This window comes from Trichomycterus rosablanca, chromosome 17, assembly GCF_030014385.1.
Source record: "Trichomycterus rosablanca isolate fTriRos1 chromosome 17, fTriRos1.hap1, whole genome shotgun sequence".
Classification (NCBI taxonomy): domain Eukaryota; kingdom Metazoa; phylum Chordata; class Actinopteri; order Siluriformes; family Trichomycteridae; genus Trichomycterus; species Trichomycterus rosablanca.
In genome coordinates, this window is record NC_086004.1 from 22,737,948 (window position 1) to 22,750,655 (window position 12,708).

Sequence of the window (12,708 nt, forward strand, 5' to 3'; positions counted from 1 at the left end):
ATGTAAACACATACATCAAACATTGTCAGCACACTAGAGCACAGAAATGTCTGTTACACTAACGTAATTATGATTGTATGAATGTATGATTACTAGGACTGCCTTACATTGCATATTGCACCTCAAACTTATACTGCAAATTGCATATTTCTCGGGAGAGAGCTTATTTTTAGCGTCCACGGGGTGATTTTCACAGCCGTGAAATAGGTTTGTTGGTTTGTTTATTATGATTTTAACATCATGTTTTACATTCATGACAGGAACGGTAGTAACTCATTACACAAGGTTCTTCAGATCACAAGGTTATATCAAACACATGGACAATTTAGTGTCTCCAATTCACCTCACTTGCATGTCTCTGGACTGTGGGAGGAAACCGGAGCACCCGGAGTAAACCCACACAGACACGTGAATTAGGTAGGGCCTTATTAAATGTAATGCAGAATATGACCAAAAGCATATAGAGACCAGTCCAAATTAATGACTTCAGGTGTTTTAACCACCTTACTGATATCTTTCCTAGAACAATTGAGGCTATTATTGCTGCAAAGGGATTTAAAAAAAGAGAATGTCCAACAAGCTGATGGTCAGGTGTCCTCAAACATTTGGCACATTTTGTGCATTTGTGTGTGTGTGTGTGTGTGTGTGTGTGTGTGTGTGTGTGTGTGTAGTAAGAGTGCAGTTGGCTTTATATTTTTGACTGGAGCACCACATTCCTCCCAGCTCTGACATTACAAATATCCCAACAACACAGCTGCACCTGATACACTCATGCCAGTATAGCGCACACGACCATTTCATTACAGTTCAGACAATGATGATGTTCCACTACCCGAACATCATCTGGTCAGTGTGGATCCAATTCTGGGGGGGGGGGGGGGGGGGGGGGGTGTTCAGAGCAAGAAATGCTTGTTAAACTTACCGTGTTACAGAGAGACAGCTGAAAAATGTTTCCATCGGTTCCTCCACAGAACAGGAAGTATTCACAGGGGTCAAGAGTGACCGACATAATACTGACGTCAAAGAGGACAGACAGAAGCATCTCTCCTGAAGAAATTTCCCACAGCTGTAAAAATACATAAGAAAAGTATAAATTAAATCGGAATTAAGTGCATCAAGTTTATACACTTGAAACCCCCTTGAAATGGATTATTTCTGGATTAAATTTGAATGTGCTCTGTGTAAACCTCTAATCCCGAATGTTAACACAGATTAATCACAAACACTACACAGAAACTTTTAAAGGTCTAAAAAATGTTTTATCTGAATTGTTCAAAATGCTTCTTTAATACCTGATCATGACCGTAACATTCACCGATCAGCCATAACGTTAAATCCACCTTATTGTTTCTACACTCACTGTCCATTTTATCAGCTCCACTTACCATATAGAAGCACTTTGTAGTTCTACAATTACTAACTGTAGTTCATCTGTTTCTCTGCATGCTTTGTTAGCCCCCTTTTATGCTGTTCTTCAATGGTCAGGACCCCCACAGAGCAGGTAATATTTAGGTGGTGGATCATTCTCAGCACTGCAGTGACACTGACATGGTGGTGGTGTGTTAGTGTGTGTTGTGCTGGTATGAGTGGATCAGACACAGCAGCGCTGATGGAGTTTTTAAACACCTCACTGTCACTGCTGGACTGAGAATAGTCCACCAACCAAAAATATATCCAGCCAACAGCGCTTCATGGGCAGCGTCCTGTGACCACTGATGAAAGTCTAGAAGATGACCAACTCAAACAGCAGCAATAGATGAGCGATCATCTCTGACTTTACATCTACAAGGTGGACACACTAGGTAGGAGTGTCTAACAGAGTGGACAGTGAGTGGACACGGCATTTAAAAACTCCCATCAGCGCTGCTGTGTCTGACCCACTCATACCTGCACAACACACACTAACACACCACCACCATGTCAATGTCACTGCAGTGCTGAGAATGATCTACCTAAATAATACCTGCTCTGTGGTGGTCCTGTGGGGGTCCTGACCATTGAAGAACAGGGTGGAAGCAGGGAAGAATTCTGCAGAGAAGAATGGGCAAATATTCCCCAGTCCAGATGTGCAAAGCTGGTAGGAACGTATTCAAACAGACTGATGGATGTAATTAAAGCACAGAAAGCTCTACCAAGTACTAAATCAGGGGACTGATCACTTTCCCAACCCTGCTGTTCTATTTTATTTTATTCCTAATTCATTTTCAGAACAATTTCATTTTGTTCTCATTACTTGAATGTGTAAATAAAGCTGGAGAAAGATATTTTTGTGGGTTTTAATTTCAGGCTACAAGACTAAAACGTGACAGTGGTTCAAAAATGTACAAAGATTTTGTATAGGCACGGTGTGTGTATGTGTGTGTGTGTGTGTGAGAGAGAGAGAGAGAGAAAGAGAGAGAAAGAGAGAGAGAGAGAGAGAGAGAGAGAGAGCAGGGTAATAGTAAAGGTAAATGTACAGAAGATAAGCCTGACGTGCAAAATAGATGATGAAAGGTAAAACCATGTTTCTATTACCTTGAAAGACTAAAAGCACTGGGCCATCTGATGCTGAGGCTAATAAATAGCATTTTTTGTTCCAACCTTCCAATTAATGACTCACTGGATATAATTATTTAGGGAAGGCGATACTTTTGCCAAAAACTTTGATGGTCGGTCATTGAGCTCGGAGCCAATATAAAATAGCCTCAGAGGAAGTGCTGAGGAAGAGGTTTTAAAAGCCCCTAGCAGGAACGAGGCTTATCATATAGAGAGGCAGGTTCAGTCATTCATCCTCCTCTAATCCAACCTCCATCCAGCTTTCAAAGCCAACAGACACCTCAATTTACTTCATTTCTTCAGTTCAAAGAAATGTCACATTTTGAACCAACACATATTAGAATTTGGATGTCGGACAGCGTGGCACAGTGAAGGAATTGCTCAACAACAACGATTCTGTTTTAAATATTAAATGACAGACATAAAGACAGATACTTTATGTATCCCGAAGGAAATTATTGGCCTCCAGTAGCTGAACAAGAAATGTGCAATATACAGTATAGATAAGGTCCCTAATTCATGGGAAAATGTGTTTCATTCCACAAAAATCCCAGATTTCACAGATTTTTAAACAAAAGTGCCACAATTCATTAAATGACACTCATAAACAATGATAACATAAATGGAAGCTACAATACACAGCACAGCCTACCTTAATAGCTCCCTCTCAAAGACCAAAATACTAGTCCGTGTCCACAGAATTTGTTGAAAGTTTTCCAAACCCAGTTACCCGAGTCGTGTTTTTAGCTGCTTTAGACTTCAGATCTTGGACATTTTATCTAACTGTCGATTGCTAGTGTAACCAAGCGTTTGTAGAGTTTGCTGAGTTTATAAAGAAAGAAACAAACTGTACATAGACAAACAATCAGGAACAGAATCTTTTACTGGCTTGTTCTTTTGAGCACAGACTACAGAGAGATGATCACGTGAGTAGAGAAGCACACTTTATGGAATCCCCAAAAGGACAAAATGCGCTCAACATGTAAACACAAACAAACATTATCACCACACCACACCACAGAAAAGTCTGTTACACGAACTTAATTATGCTGCCGTATGGTTGCTAGGATCGCCGCATATTGCTTATTGTGCTACGCGTATAAAAATGTTACATCGCTAAACGCAAACCCTAAATTTGGAATTTCACAGAAAATGAAATATAATATATGGGAAAGGGCTTATTTAATGATCCGTGACGTGATTTTCACGGCCATGAATTAGGCAGGGCCTTAGATATACGATATGCAAATAAATGCTAATGATGTGCAATTTGTGCGCCTGACACTATGGCATGGAATACAACTAAAAATAATAATAGCAGCAGTAGTATATATATTATTATAAACAATATGTACAAATAATACAATACATAACATCAATTATGTTAATAATGTATACATATTTGAATAATATCAGCAAGGTCCATAATCCTGTTTGCTCCAAACAAGTTGGGATATGCAGAAAAAGTATTTTATAGTACTGTACACATGTATATATAACAAATTAAGGCACTGAAAACCCTTCATGTCGTACAGTAGGGGTGGAGGATAAGGTTCAATTTAGAGAAGCTGCTCTAATTCACTAATAAGTGTGTGTGTGTGTGTGTGTGCACATCTTGGAACTAACTGAAAGAGTTGGACAGTGTTGTAGCTTCCGCTCCCTGCATTCCCTTCACAGTTCAGAGTGACTGATGGCCGATCATAAAGCAGGCAAACTGACCATAAAATAAAGCTGAGATTGGACTAATAATTAGACGAGATCGGTGTGACGACCCGCTCATAAAACAAAAGTGCTGAAGTAGAGTGGGAAAAGAAACGGTCCGTCCTCTGACAAACTTCTGTTCATTACATAATTTAATTTAACTGATTCAGAAAGACCTCTGCAGAAATGAAGCCCGCTCCAACAATACTAACAAATAATACTTTATTTTTAATGTCATGTTTTACACACTTAGCTTACATTCATGACAGGACAGGTAATTACCAGTTACACAAGATTCATCAGTTTATTCAGTCCTTTGATTAATCTTTCCAAACTAGGGGTGTGGCTCCTGGGGGTTGGGGGTCTGGGTAGTCTGGTGCTCTCATATTTGGCACCTGATTCCTGACCTCAAGGGCCAGAGCTGCCCACCCTGAATATAGACAAAGGCGCAAAGCTTGAGGGTTCTGGGGGCATAGAAAGTTGTGGTGATCAGGGATGTTGGGTTGCTCTTGGGTTGTTCTGCCTCTCTTGTCCGATCACTCAGGTTTGCTCGCTCTCCCTATTAGTTATGCTGTAATAATTAGGGGTGCCGGAGTCTCATGCTACTCTCTGCAAAACTGACATTTTTACTCTTAACGATTTTACATTTTAACTACATTTTCTGTTGTTTACCCCGAGGTGGTTCTGACAGAAACTTGTTTACCCACCCGAAGTTAAAGTCAAGTACTCACTACAGACTTTATCACAGACTGGACTGAATAATGAAGAACTCCAACTGTTTACATTTTAAAACTTTCACGTTCAATTGTGTGCATGTATGATTTGTGTAAATCTTTTTTATACAAATAATCCTCCAGGCCACCCAAGGAGTCTCGTTCCTCTCAAGGTTTCTACCTTCAAATTTAGTTTTTCTTGCCACTGTTGCCCTCGGCTTGCTCAACAGGGGTTTTTGGTCTGTTGGTCCTGGATTCTGTAAAGCTGCTTTGAGACAATGTCCACTGTAAAAAGCACTATACTAATAAAATTGAAATTTGAATTCGATCAGTTCAAGTTTAATATCAAACACAGTCATGGACCATTTAGTGTCTCCAATTCACCTCACTTGCATGTCTTTGGATTGTGGGAAGAAACCAGAGATCCCGCAGGAAACCCATGCAAACACGGGGAGAACATGCAAACTTTACACAGAAAGGACGCGGACTGCTACACCTGGGAATCAAACCTAGGACCTTCTTGCTGTTAGGTGACTACCGACTGAGCCATAGTGCCACCCCTAAAAAATAACACAATGAAATATTACTTGCTTTATCCTGATCAGGGTCGAGGCAGGTATGGAGTGCAACAGAACTTAATTACATCCAATCTGGGACAGTGGACTAAAAAAATGACATTAATAAATAGTAATGCTCCCACCTATAGGCTTCTTTACGAGGATTAAACACTAAAGTCATCTCTTTTATTTGATTAAACCATTGTTTTCATTTGTGAGCCTACAGTTGATTTTAACGGAACCTTTAGACACCGTACTTTCCCCTTCTCAATTTCTGGGTTGGCAGAGAGGCAGATTAAGAAACTGAACATGTATTTCCTGTTCATTCGGTCTTCCACTGGATTGACCTGTACGACCTTTGTCTCCGATTTAACCAGCAGCTTAAAAGAGCAAACTCTAGCAGACAGAATGGTTCACCTAAAGTGACAAGCAGCCAGCCAGCCGGCGATCCACTGCGGCCGGTAATACAGAGTGCCGAGCACAAGCGCTCGCCTGGTGACAAATGCATGGCCGCCTGAAGACATGAAACGCGATTGTTGTTAAGCTGATTGATAAGAATTTCTGGCAACATGACTAAGCAGTACTAGAAAAAATGTAGAACACGTAATGTAAAAAACGTAATGAATATAGAGTCTGTAACTAACAGTCCAGTGCCTGTGTGGATACCTGGGTTGGTCAATAGCACAGCTGAGATTCGAATTCAAGAGCTCAAGAGCTCAGCCTTGTTCTAGTAAAGAGGAAGAAGAATGCCTTCATTTATTAGATAAACATAAAAAGGTGTACAGCTTGTACACCTTTATAAGCATATCCCAGCTTGTTTGGAAGCTGGGGTCAGAGTGCGAGGTGATCACTATATGGCACCCCTGGAGCTGAGAGGGTTCAGGGCCTTGATCAAGGGCCCAACAGTGGCTGCATAACAGAGCTAATATTCGAACTCTCAGCCTTTAGATCGATAGCCCAAAGCTCTACCCACTAGGCTACCACTGTTTCTAATAAGTGACAGTGAGTTTAAACCGCTGTGCCACCCAAGCGCCCACCCTTCAGAACCTTCCTTATCCAAAACTGGAGAATGAGCACTGAGGATGGGTCAAAATTTAATTCTACAGTGTGTATGGCTGGTGTGTGGAGATCTGACGGTCTGCTCTAAATTCTAATCAAGCTTCAGCTGTCAGGAATGAACTGAAGTGACCTTTTTTAATGTTGGCATTGACCAAAACGATGCATTTGATGGTTTTTGGTTCAATATGACACCTTTACTTCAGAAAAACTGAGGTCTACATGTGACATACAAGTCCAAATATGCATCCACCTTCCTCCCTCCCTCTACCACAAGTACATCTACTATATCAAGTACATTTGTTACCTTGGTAAAAATGAGTTCATTCACAAAATAAATTAAACATTTAAAATAATTTTTAATTCGATTGCAACCAGTCGTACATCATTACTCTCCACCTCCGCCAACAGCATCCACAGAAGGACCTCGATTTCCAATGCAAAGCGATTGTAATCATCCTCTTTATTAAATGAAACAGTGCATTCTGTTACAGCGGCGCTCCATGTAAAATTCATAGCGGGAGAATTGGAACAGCAATGAATGAGCCAGGTGTTTGGAGTCGCTTCCAAATCACGAGCAATCAGGCGTCTCGGCATGAAGACAAAGCAGCTTTGACAACGTGGTGGCACTCCAAATCCCATCTCACCTCTTCGAATCAGAGAGAAACGTGATCGCGTGGGGCTCTCTGATGCCCTGCTGAGTATGGCAGGAGGACTAGAAATACTGAGCTAAAGCCAAAAATGTAGAAACCATCATCATCATTTTCATCTCTGAGTGATAGCCTTTTATTATCAATTCTTACAAATGAATTTGATTTAAATTAGGGACGTAGCTAAGTCAGGACAGTCATAGTCCAGATATAGGCATATTTTAGACCTAATTCATTTTCGACCCTTGATGCTTTTCCCCTGCAGGCCTGGTAAACAGTGGTGCTGCATGGTAATCTGTTTATGCTGATGATGTATTGAGATCATCTGTTTAGGCTTTTTTCATAAGTAGTTCATTGTTTACTACGGTGTTATTGGGATTTTTTTTATTCTATGAGAGTTCTTCAAAAAGTTTTCGCACTTTTTTAAACTCTATTTATTAGGAATTAAAAAACAAATGACATCACTTTTCTACATAGTCATCTTCCGATGCTTTTTCCCAGCGTCGTACCAACTTTTTAATGCCATCAGCAAAAATATGTTTTTGATTGAGCATGTAGCCACTGATGCACCGCTGCTTTCACATCATCATCACATGAAAATCTTCTTCCCCTTAAAGCTTCCTTAAGCGGTTCTAAAAGGTGGAAATCAGATGCCGCTAAATCCGGACTATATTCTCTCTCTCAGTCTCTTAGACATGACCAATTACTACTCCTCCCGCCCTCACCGCTTCCAACGAAAATATAAAAGTGTGGAAACTTTTTGAAGATCCATCGTATTTAAACATAAGGAGATTTTATTTTTTTTATGCATTTTCTCCCTTTTTTTTGCGCATCCAATTTCTACCCAATTGCGTTATGCTTCCTCTCTACTGTTGCTGACCCCCGTCGCAATTGAGGAGAGCAAACTGTCACACGCCCCCCCACCCCGACACGTGTGCAGTAGCCTACTGCATCTTTTCACCTGCACGAAGCGAGTTCATATGCGGATCAGCCTCTACTCTGTGCAGGTGCCATTAATCAACCAGCAGAGGTCGTAATTGCATCAGTTATGAGGTCCCTATTCAGCTCCCTCCCTGTATGAACAACAGCCAAACGTTGTTCATACAGCCGCCCAGCCCAGCCGAATTGCAGAGCTGAGATTCGATCGGATGTATTCGAAATCCCAGCTCTGGTGTGCTAGCGTATTTTACCGCTGCACCACCTGAGCAGTCCATACTGGGATTTAAATTGAGCAAATGCACAATGAGTGCTAGTCTTCATGTTTTTTTTAAATCAGTGGACACTTTACAAACAGTGGCTTTACATTTTTGGTTGGAGCACTACTCTCATGCCAGCATTGACTTCCGTTAACACTGCTGTACCATGTCAGGACCACGGTGGTGTCATTGCAGTGGTCAGTGTTGAAATCACAGAGCGGGCGATTACTCTTTAGAGCTCTGTAGCTCTGTACTGGTTTAATACCCGGTGAGCATGCTTACTCTGAAATGAAGTCATTATTTACCTGGAAGGGGTTAGTGTCAAGGAGTCAAGTGAGAAAGAAGCCTTTATTCAAAATGACAGGTAGACTGTGCTGGCAATTTACAGGGTCGACATGTACCAGAATTTGCCAGGTAATTACCAGAATGGTGTAAATAAAAGCAGATACACAACCAGATAAGTACTTCATCTACAGAGGGTGGTGGTGTAAACCATCTGATCTAAAAATGCAGAGACCCAAGACAAAATTGGTCATAAAAAAAGGCTCATAAATAAGAAGACACAAGACACAGCTGTTAAACATCATCATCATCATTCGACTGTTCGCTTTAAGGGGTCGCCGGAGCATTCGTCTCCATCTTGCCCTGTCCTGAACATCCTACATCACCCCAACCACCTACAAGTCCTCATTCACTGCATCTATAAACCACCTCATTGGCCTCCCCCAAGGTTTCATTCTTAGCACCCTTCTCCCAATATCACTCTCATCCTTCCTCTGCACATGCTCAAAACATCTCAATCTCACCTTCTTAACTTAGTCTACATAACATCCTACCTGCACTGTCTGTTTTATTCCTTGTGACTTTTAAGACACATTTACATTTGCAGCATTTAGCAGACGCCTTTATCCAAAGCAACTAACAGTAGTGTGACAGTATACAGTCTGAGCAATCGAGGGTTAAGGGCCTTGCTCAAGAGCCCAACAGCAGCAACCTGGCAGTGGTGAGGCTTGAACCAGCGACCTTATGATTACTAGTCCAGTACCTTAGTGACCTAAGGTACCTGATCTGTGATCAAATTGGTTATTTCTTTACGCTTTGTAGATACTAGCCAGTAACATTCGCTGTACTGCCATGGCATTTGCTTTTTTTTTTGCTTGGCATCAGTTAAACCATGGCAACCTTGTCCACAGGTTATGTGATGATCAATGAGTGATTCGGGCAACAAGAGGCAAAAAAGACATTGCTGCCGGTCTGAACTTAGGGTCAGAGTGTAGTGCTCCGAAATCAATATCACCGGTCAGCCTGTCAGTCAGTCACTGAGGCTCATATTTGCTGCAATGTCAGTCATGTAGTGTATTAGCGCTAGGAGTTGCAAGTCCAACAATTAGAAACAGCCAGTAAAGGAGCAGAAAAACCTGAGAATCGACTTAATACAGTAAATACAGTGTGTGTACAAAATACAGTACATGCTGAAATACTTTATAACCAAATTATCTGGTTACTATTTTGAGAACAATGAAGTAAATAGTGTGCGGTTTGAGACACAGCCCTTCTACTCCGGTCAGTGTGCAGCCTGATAAAGCAAGTTCTGTATATTACATATATACATAAACATTCATACCAGTTTAATACATGCACTCTGGAAAACGGCTGTCAATTTTGGAAACCGGAGCTCCCGGAGGAAACCCACGCAGACACAGGGAGAACATGCAAACTCCACACCGTTTGTTTGGTTGTTTATTAGGATTTTAACGTCATGTTTTACACTTTGGTTACATTCATGACAGGAACGGTAGTTACTCAATACACAAGATTCATCAGTTCACAAGGTTATATCAAACACAGTCTTGGACGATTTAGTGTCAATTTACCTCACTTGCATGTCTTTGGACTGTGGGAGGAAACGAGATCAGTGGGAAACCCACGCAGACACGGGGAGAACATGCAAACTTCACACAGAAAGGACCAGGACCGCCCCACCTGGGGATCGAACCCAGGACCTTCTTGCTGTGAGGAGACAGTGCTACTCACTAAGCCACCGTGCCGCCCCAAACTCCACACAGAACGGACCCGGACTGCTCCACCTGGGGATCGAACCCAAAACCTTCTTGCTGTGAGGAGACAGTGCTACCCACTGAGCCACCAATTTTCCCAAATTAGTTTTTTTTTTTTTTTTTAAATATGTGTTGGTGCCCATTGTTGATCTTAAATAAAAAAGAGAGCGTGAGCCGTCGCAGTAGCAGTCCTGTAGTAAAGCAGCTGGAGCTTTGTTTAGAGACATACCACCAAACAAAAAACACGAATGGAAGAAGATGCAAATGTGGTTTTTGTGCTGGATGGCTGGATTTAATCTCCTTGATACAGTAAAGAGCTCAGCAATCAATCACTGCCTTTAAGTAGACCCACTGTTACCCACTGTTACCCACTGTTCCCTGGAATTAAGAGACGCCTGCTATGAAGGGTGCTTTCGATTCAACCTTCCACTAGCAGCATTCCAGAAGAAATGTGTGGCCAGAGACAGAACAGATCTGGACTGACCTCAACCTGCTGGCACAAAAACATCACTAGCACTGAGGTTCATAGTGGAAAATGTCGATTTTAAAATCATGTAACTTCCCCTGTGGTCTGTGATCCTTAATCGCTTTCAATTACTATATGTACCTTCCAGTCACTGTCCATCATTTGGATTCTGTACGAGTCGCAGGCCAGGGGAATCCAGGGCTCTCTCTGAGGACAACTGTTATATCAATAAGTGGCTATGTGCCAGCAATACATTACTTCTATGCTCAGCATGTAAAAACTAGAGTAGGTATTAGTCCAAGCTCTAGCTTACACACACACACACACACACACACACACACACACACACACACACACACACACACACACACAGAGCGGAAGAGAAGAGAGAGAGAGTGTCAGATCTGTCATGTCTGTCATTTTGTTAACAGGCTTGATTACCTCAGTTCATCCTGTCACAGCAACGTCAAATTGAAGTCTAAACAGCTCACGGGACACCAAGAGGTCGCACATGTCACGAATGCATAATTTACACAGCGGGATATGATTCAGTTCAACTGATGGCTCATTATCACAGCAAGAGTTACAGGTTAATTTGGAATGCTCGTATTGTGCATTGTGGATGCAGAGCACATAGTGGTGACGTAGAACAAAAATAAATCATAAAATTAGAAAAAACAAGGTAGAATGGCACGATTTTAGTCAATTTTACTTTAGTAAAGTCATCTGGTACAGATGATTGAACAACATTTTTGTATTTCGGCAGTTTCCGGCAGAACAAAGCCTAATACTATAAGTATATACAGGACGTATGTATAATTTATATATATATATACTGTATATATATATATATTTTTTTTTAATGCATTTTCTCACCCTTTTCCATCCCTTTTTGTAGCGCGTCCAATTGCACGATTGCGTCATGCTTCCTCTCCACCAATGCCGATCCCCACACTGATTGAGGAGAACGAAGCTAACCCACACCCCATCCGACACGTGGGCAACAGCCGTATGCATTTCGTCACCTACACTTTGACGAGTGCAATGCGGATCAGCACTGTGTACGGAGAGACACACCCTGACACACACGGCAGGCAGAGCTGAGACTGAATACAATGTATTTGAGATCCCAGCTCTGGTTCCAGCGTGTGTTTTTACCGCTGCGCCACCTGAGCGGCCTGACATAAGTACAATTAACATCTAACAAATACAAACTGCTCTTTCAAATACTAACCAATAATATTATCCATCGTGTGCTGTGGAGGTGGTTAAGACTAGCACATCCCCCCTATGACACAGTGCACAGTCCACTGACCTCTTCTTTTTTGCCCATACTTTGGTGGATTCGCACGTAAGGCCAGTCTCGCACTGATGTCCGCATTCCTCCACTTCAGTACAGGCACCTTGGAACCCTATCTAGGGTAACACAGCAGTGAAGACCCCACCACCCTTTTTTTTGTCTGGTCTTTTCCCACTCTGCAGACTAGTGTCAAAATTTGTTTGCTACAACAACGGTAAAACACGCTAGCACACCAGAGCTGACATTTTAAACTCATCGGTTCGATCAGCTCTGCCGTCCAGTTACATGATCTACGACTGGCTGTTGTTCATACAAGGTGGGAGCCGGATAGGGACTCCTCATAACTGATGCAATTACGACCTCTGCTTGCTGACTGATGGCGCCTGCACAGAGTCGGGGAATAATGTGTTGATCAGGGTGTGCCTCTCCGTACACAAAGCTGATCCGCATATGAACTCGCCTCGTGCAGGTGAAAAG

At 41.9% G+C, this 12,708-nt stretch overlaps 1 protein-coding gene across 1 annotated transcript in view; it reads right to left on the reverse strand.

Annotated features, from left to right (window-relative positions):
• wdr18 (WD repeat domain 18) overlaps positions 1 to 12,708 on the reverse strand; it is a 74,330-nt gene that overhangs the window by 33,546 nt on the left and 28,076 nt on the right. The window contains exon 5 of the mRNA XM_063012891.1: positions 923 to 1,066. Coding sequence (XP_062868961.1) covers positions 923 to 1,066 — 144 coding nt within the window. The remainder of the gene's footprint in view (positions 1 to 922; positions 1,067 to 12,708) is intronic.